At 38.6% G+C, this 17386-nt stretch overlaps 2 protein-coding genes across 2 annotated transcripts in view; one reads left to right on the forward strand and one right to left on the reverse strand.

Annotated features, from left to right (window-relative positions):
• LOC127988160 (matrix-remodeling-associated protein 5-like) overlaps positions 1-14434 on the reverse strand; it is a 136570-nt gene extending 122136 nt beyond the window's left edge. Inside the window, exons 1-2 of the mRNA XM_052590768.1 lie at positions 14374-14434; positions 8086-8262 (exon numbers count right to left, since the gene is read on the reverse strand). Coding sequence (XP_052446728.1) covers positions 8086-8262; positions 14374-14419 — 223 coding nt within the window. The 5' untranslated portion in view covers positions 14420-14434. The remainder of the gene's footprint in view (positions 1-8085; positions 8263-14373) is intronic.
• LOC127988174 (elastase-1-like) lies at positions 148-3586 on the forward strand. The gene is made up of 8 exons (XM_052590794.1): positions 148-200; positions 365-456; positions 1333-1433; positions 2128-2253; positions 2732-2868; positions 2976-3118; positions 3224-3373; positions 3461-3586. Exons 1-8 carry the CDS (start codon positions 161-163, stop codon positions 3470-3472), a joined length of 801 nt encoding a protein of 266 aa, XP_052446754.1. The 5' UTR covers positions 148-160; the 3' UTR covers positions 3473-3586.
• Positions 14435-17386: the final 2952 nt, after the last annotated feature.

Raw genomic sequence — 17386 nt, forward strand, 5'->3', positions numbered from 1 at the left:
TTCCTCACAATGATCCTTAACCTCCCAGACAGCTGATAAACAGTCATCACTTCAAAAGTATTGAGTTAGTCACCACTGACAGTAAAAGAGAATCTCTGTGGCATATATATATGGGCGATGGATGATTTCAGAGCACAGAAAGCCCAGACAGACTGCAAAGATGCTGAGGATCCTGCTGCTGAGTGTGCTGGCCGCTTTGGGTAAGAGACCTTTCTCTTTCTGTAGAGATGTCCACTGAATAACTTGCATGTTGTGTAGATTTTGCCAAGTTAACAAATGCTTATGTACTCAGATGTTAAAAAAAATGGAATCTAAATGGGTTCAAACTAAAATCCTAGCATGTCTAAGAATGCTTTCTGTCCAGCCCTGGCTGAGCCCAAATATCTGGAAGATCTGGCCCTCGAGGAGAGGGTTATTGGTGGAGATGTGGTAAAGCCCAACTCCTGGCCCTGGCAGGTACAATATCTTTAACAAACTCAGCTGAAATCCTCTTAAATCTCACTAACAAACCTCTTTTGGTGATTTTCAACTACTACATGGACATTGTTAAAGCAGGTTAAGGTGGTTAAGCTATATTTATTCATATGGTAGAATGTTTGTTGCTGTCCCACTAACCCAGCTAACACAGAATGTTCTGTTCTGATGAGGTTATGAACTGAGGTTATGAACCAGAACGTTCTTCCAGTAACATTAATAGAATGTAGTTCAAAGTTATCCGGTCTGTAATGTTTGGAAATTGTTAGCACAAAATATGTATTGTATCAATATGTATCATTCATGTAACTATTTTTTTTACATATTACTACATTTTAGAATGTTCAGAGAATATTCAAAAGTAACATTCCCATAATGTTTGCAAAGTGCTAAAATGGAATGTTCCATTAATGGTTGTATGACCAAGAGAACATGTTTTTAATTCAATTCAAGTTTATTTGTATAGCGCTTTTTATGATACAAATCATTGCAAAGCAACTTTAGAGAAAACTTAGTTTCTACAATATTTAGTAGTTGCTTATCAGTGGTCACTCTCAGTTTATGTGCATATGGGAGAAATGTTTGGATAAATTCATTAAAGACAAACAGAGATTAACACTATTAACAGCAAACAAAATGTTTTTAACAACTGGAGGTTTTGAACATTGAGAAAACACTCAGAAATACAACAGTTGAACCATTTAATTTAGGATTAAATTAAAGCACTCTCTTCCACCTTTGGAATGAACAGCCCATTTTGAACATGCAACACAACAATTTGGAATGAAATGAGGGAGTTTCTACAGTTTTTCCGCTCACATTTTCAAATTCTAACTAAAATCACTGTGTCTTTCTCAGATCTCTCTCCAGTATATGGAGGGTGGCTCCTACTCTCTTTACTGTGGTGGGTCTCTGATCAAACCAGGATGGGTGATGACGGCCGCCCACTGCGTTGAAACGTAATGAATCTGTGGTGTTCTGTATCTAGATGGTTTAGAAATAAGTGAAGTGACTGCCAAGCATGGTAACTCATGCTCACAATGTGTCGTCTGCATTTAACAAATCCAAGTTAGCGGACACACATTAGGAGCAGTGAGTAGAAAATAACACAAAACACCTACCGGCACTGGGAATCGAACCTGCAGCCTTTGGGTTACAAGTCCAACTCGGTAACCATAAGGGCACATCTTCCAAAATGTATAATCTAAACTTGGCAAAAACTGAGACAGATAAAATGAGTGTGAATCTGAAGTGACTGTACAGTAGGGTGTAACATTTTAGGACTTCCTCAGTCCTCATTCATAAAATGAAAAGGCATCATGGCTCAGACTAAAAGGCTCCAAGTCATTGGACAAAATGGCATTGCCACTTTCATTTTATGTGGTCTGAGGAAGTCCTATGACTGTTTACTTTCACACCACTGTCACAATTCGCCCTCTGGCGGCGGTTGTGATTCACTTTCAATGTGTTTGCAAAACTTTCTAAAACTTCTAATTTGCCTGATTTTATAAATTTCTTTCCATTAACTGGGACTAGTCCCTGGAAATTTTGTGCCTTTAGACAAGAGCTAATGGTGCGTAGCCTAATAGATCAAAAAGTATACTCCTGTTTCCTGACTGTACCTGTGTTTATCTGAACGCGTTTCCTGTGCAGCTCAAGAAATTGGCGCGTTGTCCTGGGTGAACACAACATCACCATCCACGAGGGTCCCGAGCAGTACCTGAACGTCAGCGATGTGTACATCCACCCCAACTGGGACAGCAACAGTTTGTCTTCTGGGTGTGTAAACATTACATACACAACATACATGACTGTGGTGACAACTATAAATAAAATACTCTGCTATATGGACAATTACACAGTTGACTTTAACGCAACACAAAGAATAGTTCTGACAATGACACATCCTACTTAAAGGTACAATCAATTAAAAGTTGCTTTAATGTGAAATATATGACTGAATATCTCAACAATTTAATGCAACATACTTGACTGTACATGTAGAAAAATCTGTTACCTCCCTGTGATTTCATTGGCTGACCAAATATTATTGAGAACACCTATAACTTCTTGCTAATTAAGCCCTAGTCTCAGTGTGCACACAAACGGATTCACCAACTACACGACAACACTGAAACCAGTGTTTCTGAAAACCTTCACCTTGGCAGGCCTTTACAAAAAGGTTCAGTTTCAGTGACCTGGTACCTTGCATCAAAAATGACATTGCAGAACGTGCCGTCTTTTCTTTGTTTTTCAGATATGATATTGCTCTTCTTCGTCTGTCCACTGATGCCACTCTGAACTCATGTGTGCAGCTGGCCACCCTGCCACCCTCTGGACAGGTTCTGCCCCACAATGTTACATGTTACATCACCGGCTGGGGGCGCACATCGAGTCAGTTTGACTTTAAATACCACAAATCAGCCTTGATGTTGCCTGAAGTCATTGGTATTCAGTAATCCTGAAATCTCCCTTGTTTCACGGATGTGATCTTCATGCAGATGGTGGGTCGAGCTCTGATGTGCTGAGACAGGCCCCTCTGCCTGTGGTCGACTACAATACCTGCTCTCGTAGCGACTTGTGGGGTAGCTACGTGAAGGATAACATGATTTGTGCTGGTAACAGCACCCAAGCTGGATGTCATGTGAGAAACACTGACCCTCAAAACAGATCATAAACTGGTTCCTGTGAGAAGTTACTTGGTGCCACAGTAATATATCTCATTTTGGCTCCTGTTGTGTTGTTTTAGGGTGACTCTGGTGGTCCTCTAAATTGTCTGGTCAGCGGTCAGTACGTTGTCCATGGTGTGACCAGCTTTGGGTCAGGAGCAGGTTGTAGTACCTACAAGAAGCCAACAGTCTTCACTCGAGTGTCTGCCTACATCGACTGGATTAATGGCGTAAGTGCATTTAATTTGCTCATATTGTCTATATTATAAACTAATTATGAGTTTACTTTAGGATCATCTTGTCTTATTTCATTTCAGATCATTGGATAAACAGAAAAAAACATCTTCAATTTACATCTACAATGTGCAAAAGTACAACAGACTCTGCATCTGTTCTCTGACCACTTTTTTTAATCATTTAATCTAGTTTGATTATTAAAAAATTTATAAATAAATTACCTAATGTTGTGACAAAATTCTCCCATACTCATTAAAATATTGTGTAACTATGTGACTATTTTGTGTGAAATATTTGTGTAGACCCTTGAATGAATGACTAATGAATGGGGTGTATCAGACATTACTTCCTTACTGTTCACAAGACAACTAGTCGTTTCATAACAAACAGCTTTGAAACATGCCACACAGCTTCTCCTGCTCAGCACATGGTCCCAGAAAGAGGAAAGCTGGAAAGTTGGTTCTCCCTCTTTATAGTACTTGGACTCATGGGGTTTGTAGTCCAACACATTTGTAGTACTAAACAAGTCTATTACACAGGTGCTGGTGATATAATTAGAATATCATCAAAAAGTTTATTTATTTCACTAATTCCATTCAAAAAGTTAAACTTGTATATCATATTCATTCTTTACACACAGACTGATATATTTCAAATGTTTATTTCTTTTACTTTTGATGATTATAACTGACAACTAAGGAGAATCCCAAATTCAGTATCTCAGAAAATTAGAATATTGTGAAAAGGTTCAATATTGAAGACACCTGGTGCCACACTCTAATAAGTTAATTAGCTAAAAACACCTGCAAAGGCCTTTAAATGGTCTCTTAGTCTAGTTCTGTAGGCTACACAATCATGAGGAAGACTGCTGACTTGACAGTTGTCCAAAAGACGACCATTGACACCTTGCACAAGGAGGGCAAGACACAAAAGGTCATTGCAAAAGAGGCTGGCTGTTTACAGAGCTCTGTATCCAAGCACATTAATAGAGAGCCGAAGGGAAGGAAAAGATGTGGTAGAAAAAAAGTGTACAAGCAATAGAGATAACCGCACACTGGAGAGGATTGTGAAACAAAACCCATTCAAAAATGTGGGGGAGATTCACAAAGAGTGGACTGCAGCTGGAGTCAGTGCTTCAAAAATCACTACACACAGACGTATGCAAGACATGGGTTTCAGCTTCGCATTCCTTGTGTCAAGCTACTCTTGAACAACAGACAGCTTCAGAAGCGTCTCGATTCAAAAAGGACTGGACTGCTGCTGAGTGGTCCAAAGTTATTTCTCTGATGAAAGTAAATTAAGCATTTCCTTTGGAAATCAGGGTCCCAGAGTCTGGAAGAAAAGAGGAAAGGCACACAATCCATGTTTCTTGAGGTGCAGTGTAAAGTTTCCACAGTCAGTGATGGTTTGGGGTGCCATGTCATCTGTGGTGTTGGTCCACTGTGTTTCTGAGGTCCAAGGTCAACGCAGCCGTATACCAGAAAGTTTTAGAGCACTTCATGCTTCCTGCTGCTAACCAACTTAATGGAGATGCAGATTTCATTTTCCAACAGGCACCAAAGCTACCAGTACCTGGTTTAAGGACCATGGTATCCCTGTTCTTAATTGGCCAGCAAACTTGCCTGACCTTAACCCCATAGAAAATCTTATGGAGTATAGTGAAGAAGAAGATGTGATATGCCAGACCAAAGAATGCAGAAGAGCTGAAGGCCACTATCAGAGCAACCAGGGCTCTCATAACACCTGAGCAGTGCCACAGACTGATCGATGAATGAATATAATATACAAGTTTCACATTTTGAATGGAATAAGTGAAATAACTCAACTTTTTGATGATATTCTATGACCAGCACCTGTAGAGCCACTACCAATACTACCTCCACCCCATTACAATTATAATAGGTGGTCTCAATACGGCAACATCAAAACTAATCCTGAGTAATAAAACTGAAATAATCAAAACAGTAGTAAATATGATTGCATTACTCACCGACTGTGATAATGTAATATAGACTATGTTCCTCATTTTACACTTATTAAATGAAAAAATGTAGGCTACACCAGTTTGATAAGCTGTAACTATCCAATCCTTACATGGAGACTCTGGTGATAAATGAGCAAATATTTAATAAACTGTTCTCTTAAAACATAATAATGATCATTTATAATATTCAAATAGTTTATTTAAAACAGCAGACTGATACATTTTTTTCACACTCTGTCATTAAAAACAACAGCAAATATGATATACTTAAAATGCAAACGTGCAAATAAAATGCAAAGGGAGTAGTAAGATTCATATGCTATGGGAGTATTTTTCAAGTTAAATTTCCAATTCTAATGAGTTCAAATGAACCAAACCCTCCAGCTGATACACACTTTGTTTTGAAGCAAAACAAGGTGGATGAATTATTTGACATTTTGCACAGTGTAGTATGCAAATACAGTACATTAATACAGTAGGCATAAAAACTGACAGTATAGCACAGATCTTCTTCACACTGAATCTGGCCATCTAATACAGGAAAAAGCAATGTTGACTGTCCTGAGAACACATGGTAGTTTTGTTTTATGTCTGTGTAAATTCATGGTTAAATGCTGAATTGATTGTTTCCATCTTATCGTCACAAAGCATTTATCAAGACAACTAAATGCTCAAATAGGTTATTGTTAAACTGAATACAAATAATGTATAGATAGTTAAAAAGTTAAAAGTAACATTATTCCAGCTGCAGGTAATGTTAGTAACGTTTTGATCTAAACGTCCTAAATTATATGTGCTTCTAGTAGCAGGTATGTTATTGTCTTCACAACATGTAAAAAGTGCTTTACGATTAGTAAGTATTTTAGGTTACAGCTCAAGTATGGACATAGTGTTGCAGATCCATGAACCACTTGGGATCCTCTCCAATCACGTGACCTTTTTCCATCTGTAGGGTAAGAGTAGAGAGAGAGAAATGAACCTGTTACAGCTACAGGAAGACCTGCCATCAGCCAGTGATCACCCGTCTGAATGATTTCTGATGGAAACTCCATTCAGTCGACTAGCGGATGAATACAAAGCTTTGTCCCCCTATTGTTTTTTTCATAATAAGAGCAGAAATAGCATTATATTTTCTGATTTAATGGTGATTCATTGTTTGATATCTGAATAAATGTCACACACATACAAACACACATCAGCAGTGATATCTCATAATGCTAGTAAGCTACAGTGTTTTACCTCATCCTTGGACTTTTGACAGATGGCAGAGCTTATTTTTCATCTTCTCTCCTTTTAAAAATAATCACACACAGCCAATTAAATGTTAACTTTGCATAATAAAGACTGTATTTTCCTCTCAATATAACAGCTGTTTGTAATACTTGCCCTTTGCCAAGCGCTTCCATCAAATCACAAATGTCGATAATGCCCCGGAAAACAGTCACGCGTATTCCTGAAGGCAGACCTGAAACTGAAACCTTTCGAATGGCAGCTTGCACTGCGGATCCTAGAGGACAGTAAAGGATTCATATGAACTCCTGGACAAAATGCTTCAAGATGTGACCTCCTCCATGTCAGAGATATCTGACACATAACTGCCACTCACTGTTGATGTGTTTTGGAGGCGTGGCTTTGGAGAGGGATTTGCAGAGAGGGAGCAATCTTATGTTTTCACAGCTAATATTTGAAAATATTATGGGTTCTCTGCCTCTCTGTGCTATTTCTACCAATTATTTAGCTATTTCTATAGATGCGTGATTCAGACAAAGAAGAGGAGGATGTGTTATACAGGGCGTAATGCTCTTTATACACCCTGTCGCACCTGTAGTGATGTCACAGACTGTCTCTGGTCAAAGTCAACATCACTGTGGCATGTGGATACGCACTTCAGACACCGGTCAAAAACTCAATAAAGTGCCATTTAAACTACTGTCAGTTTAAAAATGATGTGTTCTCAGATTCTAATGACTAATTGATACTCACCAGTGACTGTGAGACCGAAGCTCCTGATGACGCTGAATCTGCCGCTGTTGATCTGGAGATGATAAACTCCAGAGTCTGTGTTTGTGATGTTCCTGATGGTCAGAGATCCGGTCTGATTCACCTCCAGTCTGTCTCTGAATCTCTCATTACTACTATGACCCTGTTCATCGGTCCAGATCTTACACTGGTCAGCAGTGATTTCAACGATGAGAGTGTCATTGTAATACCACCTCATCGGATCAATTGGTTTTTTTATAACACCGGGACCTAAAGTAATATTTTCTCCCTCCTTCACACTTATTTCACCTCGTTCAGCTGCAGAAACACCTGAAACACAAAACAACAGCTGCTGGAGGATCTTCAGGGGGTGTAAAATAACTACAAAACAAATCATGCATATTCTTTTCCTGAGAAATTCAGGAGAAACTAAATTGACAGTTAATATCAAGTTAACTTTGGATATGTCTTTGCTCATATAGAAGTAATTATGTTCTGTTGGATGATACAGGTTAATCGAATAGTATAATAAATACAATGATGTGACTTAAACATACAGGATATAACCTGCTTTGAAACATAATAACTCACCAACAACGGTAACATTGAAGATCTTTTCAGTATCACTGCCGTTGATGATCACTAGTATATATTTCCCAGAGTCTGTGATTGTGATGTTCCTGATGGTCAGAGATCCGGTCTGATTGTTCAGCTTCAGTCGGTTTCTGAATCTCTCAGTACCTTCATTACACTGAACATCAGTACAGGAATAACTGAGATTTCCACTGAGTCGAGCGATGAGAGTGTCATCAAAATACCAGTTAATCTTTTCTGTGTGGTTTCTTTTAACCTCAGTGTTTAAAGTGACTGAATCTCCCTCCATCACTGACACCGAGACTCCGTCTGAACCAGACACACCTAGAGAAGAAATTAACAGATAGTTATAAATGTCTGGGGAAAGCTGGACAAAAATATACAAAAAATACAACGGGAAATTGCTGTAAAAATTGTAATTCTACAGATTAAAAAAACAGCATAAAAACAATTCACACATTCACTCAACAGACAAACGTACATGTTATAATGGAGGTTATATGGTATTTATCGTACATCATGATAAACATCACACAACACACATCTCTTGACTCATATATTGCATTCATTCAAACAAAGGAGTGATCATTGCATATTCTTTCACACACATATGAAGATTATACATGGAAATTAGCACATTAAAATAACAATACACATGATTCATTATTATATTTTAATTTATTTTCACGTGAGCAGTAGCGGGATGGCAGTTGGGAGAGTCGGGACTAGGAACAATCATCTAATAATATAAAAAAAATAATAGTACTGTAGTCCCATTGTACTTAAAAAAAACTTCCCAGATTATACTTACATTAAGTAATGTTTATACTTGATTATATTTACTGAAGTAAAACTTTCAATGCAGGTATTTCACTTCATCAGGTATTTTTACAGTGCTTTAAACATTAGTTAAGGGTCTTAATACTTCGTCCACAACAATATTTAATGAGGTCAACGTTACCCTCCTTGTGGTTAGTCAGCAAAAGATCAACAAGCTTGTTTTCTTTGCAGCCATTTTTAATACAAGATAAGCATTTGATCTACGTCAGAGCGCCAACAAATCTTTCTATAGCGTTGTGAGCAGGGAGGTCAGACCCTTCCTGTGTCAGATATTTCTTAGACTCTTTGTCTTTAACGATTAGACGGTGACTAATGGGGCAGTCTATTTTCATCCCCTTTCAAGTGCTCTCTCTTCTTTCCAGTGTCATAAGTCATCCTCTTGTTTTGTTTTCTTTGATAGCAGAACTTTTCTTGCAGCCTCACAGACATTTAGAGTTTGGGGATTTTATCACCAAATTAAGAGACTTAATCGTTGTTCCAACTCTTATCAATGTTTTGAGTTACTTTGGCAATATCTGATGTTTCTTCTTTTTCTTTTTAGCCTGTAATTTTGGTAGAGCACAGCATGGATGTGACAGGATATAGCTAGTCTTATTGGATCATTTGGCAACACTGCAGATAACCTCATGGTTTTACATCTTTCTCTTGCAGCCAAAGAACTCTGAACTGTTTCTATCACTGGGAAGAACACATTAACACTACAATAACACAGTGGCAACTAGAGGTCACTTACAGCAAGTACTATTCTCCATTACAATCGCTTTTATTTCAAGAAACCTCAGTAACGCAACAGGTGCATCTCAATAAATAAGAATGTGGTAGAAAAGTTCATTTATTTCAGTAATTCAACTCAAATTGTGAAACTCGTTTCTTAAATAAATTCAATAAATTAAAAAAGGGAATTTTTGGCCTTCTGGAAAGTATCTCTCAAGAAAGTGGTCTCTTGTTTCTCATGTTCCTCTTGACAATAGCCAATAGATTCTCTCTGGGGTTCAGGTCTGGTGAGTTTGCTGGCCAGTCAAGCACACCAACACCTGGGAGGTGTGTGGCCCAGATCAGTCAGGTGATATGTGTCCCAAATCAGGATCTGGCAGCATATTATGTGACCCATGATAAACAAGATAAATACAATATTGCATGATAATATTGCAGCGATATCAAACGCTCATTGGCTCTCGCCAGTTTCTTCAGAGATTGTGACATGTCGTGTTTCCGCTGATTCGTGTTTTGAATGAGAAACGCACGCCTTGAGGGAGTGGAACGGGATAGTATTTTCAGCGTTTAACAACTTAAATTATGCCCTGCTCCTCACACTACTGTTTTATTCTGCCAGAGTGGACTGCATCTGAAATGCATCGTCATTTGGACTACTTTGGTACTGCTCTGTAATACATTATTATGATTAAGTTGTGTCTATCTGTTACGTTTCTCTTATAGACTGTATACTTTATACACTCACTCTTTATTGGTTGATTTGTTCTTTATAAAAATAAATAGAAAACCAATGCAATACGTTTATTTTATTGCAAAGTTACATGATGTGTGGCCTCTGGCTTGCTCAGTTGGGGTCACTTCATCTACAGCGATATCATTGACTTGATTGCAAATAAATGCACAGACACTATTTAACTAAACAGAGATGACATCACTGAATTCAATGGTGAACTGCCTTTAACTATCATTTTGCATTATTGAGACACTGTTTTCCAAATGAATGTTTTTCAGTTGCTTTGACGCAATGTATTTTGTTTAAAGCGCTATATAAATAAAGGTGACTTTGACAATATTAATAATTGTGATCATAGTAATATACTATAAGGTAATAATATGAAATATTAAAATTCCCAGACAGCAATATAGTGTTGATCCATTCGGAAATCCATTCAGGCCGGATCTGGGCTGACACTGCTTGCTGTCTGGGTTGGGTCTGGGCTATATAAGGCTCAGGTGTGGCTCAGATTTGGGGATTCTGGTTTACTTAAGGTTGAGAATTGGCACCAATAATAAAACCTTTTTTGGGCCAGATCAGGGCCAGCTAAGGCTGATTAACTGGCTGAGATCCAGGCCGGTTATGGCCCATGTGTGGGCCGAGTCTTTAATCCAGTTCTGGGCCACTTCCGGGTCGTCATTTTTTGCAGTACTTGGGCCGAGAGAAAAGTCATTGTGTGGCCTGGATCTGGGCCAGAAGACCTTTGCTATGTGGGCAGTCAATCATCCTCGACAAAAAGCCATTACAGAAGCAATAATCTCTGATCTGAGCATTAATTTCAACATGCCCTGGTCTATTACTGACAACAAACACTTCATTCACTTCCTACCCATTATGGACACAAACTATACTGTCTCTGTTAAAATCAAACAAAAGATTGCATTCACCACGTTTTGCCAGTTCATCTGAACCAGATCAGACCCTGTGAAAGAATTTGAGGTTGGGCCACCTACTGCACCAAACATACACTATTATTACCAAAAGTAGTGGAAGAGCTAGACTGGTCTGCAGAAAATCAAGTCCTAATCCCAGCTGAACAGTTCTGGTGTGACTTTAAATGCAGACCTTGAGCCAAAAACTCAACACTAGACACCAATATCACAGAAATTACTAAAGTAGTCCTCTTCGTTAGAAGGGGGTGTCCCAATACTTTTGGCAATATACTGTAATGTACAAGCCATGAGTTTGACTACTTAATCAGTTATATTAAAAGAAATGCTTCAATGGGGAAAACTCCGAAAATAACAAATAGGATAAAAGTGTTTAAAAGTGAGACTGACCAAATCGTCTGGTTCGGTTTACAAGTTTACCATCTGATCTCACTCAGTGAAATCATGCAGTGAATGGGGGATAATTTTGCCAGAAATGCAGAAAAAAAGACTTAATTGTGACAAAATTAAATTGGAATTTGTCTTTCCCATGGCTCTTTTGACTTTTGGTCCCTGGTCAGCATTCTGAAGCCTTTTGCTGATGCCACTGATCTCACAAAGGGAGAGGAAGTGTTGTGATTAGGCATAACATACAACATCTGCCTGTGGATTAAAGACTTCTTAACACAGCGGCCACAGTCTGTACGGATGGGCTCACATCACTCCTCAACTCTGACACTCAGCACAGGAGTGCCACAAGGCTGCGTGCTGAGTCCATTTCTCTACTTACTGTATACTGACGATTGTACACCATGTCATCATACTAACATCATTATCAAATTCGCTGATGATACGACTGTGGTGGGATTGATCAACAGAGGCACTGAGTATGCCTACAGAGAGGAGTTACAGAAGCTAATGATATGGTGCACAGAGTATAATCAAGAAAACAAAAGAACTCATCATTGACTTCAGAAAGAGACAAGATGTTCATACACCATTGTACATTAATGGAGAGAAGGTGGAAAGAGTGTCTAGCTTTAAATTCCTGGGAACACACATCTCTGAGGACCTCTAATGGACAATAAACACCATGGCTCTAGTCAAGAGGGCACAAAAGCGAGGGCAATTTTTTTCCTGGGCATTTTTTAAGAATTCCCAGGACGATGAACCTATCACAGTAGCTTCTTGTGTTATTCTATAGATGTTCTACGGAGAGTGTACTCACACATGGCATGCTGGTGTGGTATGGATGTAGCTCTGCAGATGACAAAGATGCTCTGTAAAGAGTCACAAAGGCTGCAGAGAACATCACAAACCAACAGTTACCTGCTCTGGAAAATATATTCATTACACGTTGCCTGAAGAAAGCACACAACATTCTACAGGATTCACATCATCCCGCCCATCATCTGTTTGAACTGCTACCTTCTGGAAAACACTATAGGTCACAACTTTATCATTATATTTCTGCATGTTTCATCCACCAGAATGCAGTATTGGAGAGTGAGCATTTGGGTGTTTTGAGAAGAGTTGCGTGAAATCCATTCGGGCTGGATCTGGGCCGACACTGCTTGCTGTCCGGGTTGGGTCTGGGCTATATAAGGCTCAGGTGTGGCTCAGATTTGGGGATTCTGGTTTACTTAAGGCTGAGAATTGGGACCGATAATAAAAGCTATTTTGGCCAAGATCAGGGCCAGCTAAGGCTGATTAACTGGCTGAGATTCGGGCCGGTTATGGCCCATGTGTGGCCGGAGTCTTTAATCCAGTATGGACCATCATTTTTTTGTGGTACTTGAGCTGAGAGATAAGTTATTCTGTGGCCTGGATCTGGGCCAGAAGACGTTTGCTATGTGGGCAGTCAACCATCCTCGACAAAAAGCCATTACAGAAGCAATAATCTCTGATCTGAGCATTAATTTCAACATGCCCTGGTCTATTACTGACAACAAACACTTCATTCACTTCCTACCCATTATGGACACAAACTATACTGTCTCTGTTAAAATCAAACAAAAGATTGCATTCACCACGTTTTGCCAGTTCATCTGAACCAGATCAGACCCTGTGAAAGAATTTGAGGTTGGGCCACCTACCGCACCAAACATACACTATTATTACCAAAAGTAGTGGGATAACTTGACTGGTCTGCAGAAAATCAAGTCCTAATCCCAAATGCAGACCTTGAGCCAAAAACTCATCACCAAACACCAATATCACAGAAATTACTATACTACTTTTGTGCCCTCTTGAATGCCCAGGACGATGAACCTATCACAGCAGCTTCTTGTGTTATTCTATAGATGTTCTATGGAGAGTGTACTCACACATGGCATGCTAGTATGGTATGGAAGTAGCTCTGCAGATGACAAAAAATGCTCTGTAAAGAGTCACAAAGGCTGCAGAGATCATCACAAACCAACAGTTATTCATTATATGTTGCCTGAAGAAAGCACACAACATTCTAAAGGATTCAATCATCCCGCCCATCATCTGTTTGAACTGCTACCTTCTGGAACACACTATAGGTTCACACTAAAGTTTTTATCCAGAAGCTGTTACCCTGTTGAACTCTGAGATTTAAAAAACAAAAAAACAAAACAAAAAAAACCCCTACAACACCTTATTGATATTCAAGAGCATGCATTTATGACAATAACATATATGCACTCTTTATTTATCACTTATTTCTATTTTCCTTTTGCTGTATACGTTGGAAAGTCTATAATTTCGTTGTATGTCTCTTTACAATGAAAATAAAAAGATGAATTGGAAGAAAGGTAAGAGAGAATAGAAAGGAAGTTGAGTCATAAAGTTAGAGTGATGTGCAGTCTGTGGGATGAAGAAAGGATTAAACAAAAAATATATAGGCAGAATAAAGAGAATAAGTTCAGCATTTAAAATGTTCCGCTTATTAATTTATTTTTAGCCTATTCGCTGTTGCTTTTGTAATAGTCAGATCTTTAACATATTGTAGAGTTATTTTTTTTAATCAATATTCTGATTTCTGAATATTCTGATATAAAGATTTCATCAAATTTAATGTCAACACAACATGTTCTTTCAGTTATTTTGAGTTTAACATGAATTGAGATGTGAATTTACTCATGATTTATTTTACTCGTAACCAGTATGGGTTATATATAGCCTATGTTATCAATAAATTATATATCATAAATCATATATAGCCTATATTATCAATAAATCACGAGAAATAAAAAAAAATAAATGTCCTACCTCGCAAAAGAAATGCAGAAACTGCAAACCAACCAACGAAAAGCATTTTTGTCCCAATGTTTCTTCTCAAACGTGCTTCAGTAGGCTACTTTCAATCAATGGAGCAGCATTATTTTTGTAATTCAGAGTTGTGACGTAGGCTGTCTGGAGGTGTGTGTATCGCTGTCAGAAACCACGCCGTCTGACTCAGTCTCGGGCGGCCACTGGACGTTGGCTTAACGTCTGATGACGCATATAATTTAAAACACACATAAGCGGAAACACTCTGGCAGTTTCTCAAACAGCTGCATTCTGCGGAGGTCGCATTTGTAGGCTGCATACGTCATAAAGGATCTATATTTTTAGAATATTAACAGTTACTTTTGCCTATTATTTTTAGTAAAAAATGTCTACAGTGTTTTAGAATCTGTATTTATTTTAGAACGATGTAGGCTATTATACACGAGAATAATGCGCGAGAAGCTGCTAATGATCTGAGACGAGCACAGCATTCAAGACACCCAGTAGCGCATTTACATTGAAATACAATGGAAAAGTAAAGCAGTGGAATAATAATAATAAACAATAGCGTTCTGGGTGAATTAACCTATTAAATGCTATTTAGCAAATACAGATTTTGCATAAGTAAAAAAATCTTACACCCAGGAAATACAAATGGAGCAGTTTTAGACGGCATTTTTACTACATATATACAACCACAACCACCATAAATACTTAATTCTGTCTGCTTTACAACGAAACAAGCTCATTACCACCGATTCCCTGACATAATACAGGTCCTTCTCAAAAAATTTGCATATTGTGATAAAAGTTCATTATTTTCCATAATGTAATGATAAAAATTAAACTTTCATATGTTTTAGATTCATTGAACACCAACTGGAATATTTCAGGTCTTTTATTGTTTTAATACTGATGATTTTGGCATACAGCTCATGAAAACCCCAAATTCCTATCTCAAAAAATTAGCATATCATGAAAAGGTTCTCTAAACGAGCTATTAACCTAATCATCTGAATCAACTAATTAACTCTAAACACCTGCAAAAGATTCCTGAGGCTTTTAAAAACTCCCAGCCTGGTTCATTACTCAAAACTGCAATCATGGGTAAGACTGCCGACCTGACTGCTGTCCAGAAGGCCATCATTGACACCCTCAAGCGAGAGGGTAAGACACAGAAAGAAATTTCTGAACGAATAGGCTGTACCCAGAGTGCTGTATCAAGGCACCTCAGTGGGAAGTCTGTGGAAAAAGTGAAAAGTGTGGCAAAAAACACTGCACAACGAGAAGAGGTGACCGGACCCTGAGGAAGATTGTGGAGAAGGATCGATTCCAGACCTTGGGGGACCTGCGGAAGCAGTGGACTGAGTCTGGAGTAGAAACATCCAGAGCCACCGTGCACAGGCGTGTGCAGGAAATGGGCTACAGAGAAGCAGCACTGGACTGTTGCTCAGTGGTCCAAAGTACTTTTTTTGGATGAAAGCAAATTTTACATGTCATTCAGAAATCAAGGTGCCAGAGTCTGGAGGAAGACTGGGGAGAAGGAAATGCCAAAATGCCTGAAGTCCAGTGTCAGGTACCCACAGTCAGTGATGGTCTGGGGTGCTGCCATGTCAGCTGCTGGTGTTGGTCCACTGTGTTTTATCAAGGGCAGGGTCAATGCAGCTAGTTATCAGTAGATTTTGGAGCACTTCATGCTTTCATCTGCTGAAAAGCTTTATGGAGATGAAGATTTCGTTTTTCAGCACGACCTGGCACCTGCTCACAGTGCCAAAACCACTGGTAAATGGTTTACTGACCATGGTATTACTGTGCTCAATTGGCCTGCCAACTCTCCTGACCTGAACCCCATAGACAATCTGTGGGATATTGTGAAGAGAAAGTTGAGAGACACAAGACCCAACACCCTGGATGAGCTTAAGGCCGCTATCGAAGCATCCTGGGCCTCCATAACACCTCAGCAGTGCCACAGGCTGATTGCCTCCATGCTACGCCGCATTGAAGCAGTCATTTCTGCAAAAGGATTCCCGACCAAGTATTGAGTGCATAACTGAACATAATTATTTGAAGGTTGACTTTTTTTGCATTAAAAACACTTTTTTATTGGTCGGATGAAATATGCTAATTTATTGAGATATGAATTTTGGGTTTTCATGAGCTGTATGCCAAAATCATCAGTATTAAAACAATAAAAGACCTGAAATATTTCAGTTGGTGTGCAATGAATCTAAATATATATGAAAGTTTAATTTTTATCATTACATTATGGAAAAGAATGAACTTTTATCACAATATGCTAATTTTTTTAGAAGGACCTGTACATTGATTTCGACCTATTTAACAGATGCATCATTTGAAGTTAGAACAACTTGAACAGCAACAAACAATAACAATACAGCGAAAGAATTAACAAACTACGATCATCTAAAGTACAAATTTCACTAATCTAGTAGAACGTATGCAAAAATGAAAAATTAAATGCATAAAATATATATATATATATATAACACAACTTTATCATTATATTTCTGCATGTCTCATCCACCAGAATGCAATATTGGAGAGCAAGCATTTGGTTGTTTTGAGAAGTTGGATGAGCAATAAAGCTAAAGTGAGCACCATTTATTAAAATACCTGGAGGTGAGGAATATAGAAAAATTGTCATATTCATTCATGTTTTCTCTGATCTATTTTGAATGAAATATGGGTGTGAGATCCGTGAACCACTGACTGCACACTGACCTTGTCCCGTCTGAAACCGTTTCAGCGTTGACCAGTGTCGTCGAGGAAGGTCGAAGTCAGGAGGACAGAATCATCGCTGCATCCCGGATTGGCGGTCATATCCTCTGACTGTGGGTCCAGCCAGACAGGTTTTCTCGATGACAGGTGATTTCTCTAATTTCATTACACTAGTACATAGACAATTTTTTTTTCACTTTGTTTTATGAATCTGTACACTGAAATAACTACTTTAGATTTGCTCACTGATAAATTTCAACATAACACCAGTCTG

Source organism: Carassius gibelio, chromosome B22 (assembly GCF_023724105.1).
Source record: "Carassius gibelio isolate Cgi1373 ecotype wild population from Czech Republic chromosome B22, carGib1.2-hapl.c, whole genome shotgun sequence".
Classification (NCBI taxonomy): Eukaryota; Metazoa; Chordata; class Actinopteri; order Cypriniformes; family Cyprinidae; genus Carassius; species Carassius gibelio.

What these genes read in the sequence shown, in the direction of transcription:
- LOC127988174 (XM_052590794.1), top strand. Translation starts at nt 161, where the DNA reads ATGCTGAGGATCCTGCTGCTGAGTGTGCTGGCCGCTTTGG. An exon ending in GCCGCCCACTGCGTTGAAAC is followed by an intron (nt 1,434 to 2,127) that starts GTAATGAATCTG and finishes TTTCCTGTGCAG; the next exon opens with CTCAAGAAATTGGCGCGTTG. An exon ending in CGGCTGGGGGCGCACATCGA is followed by an intron (nt 2,869 to 2,975) that starts GTCAGTTTGACT and finishes ATCTTCATGCAG; the next exon opens with ATGGTGGGTCGAGCTCTGAT.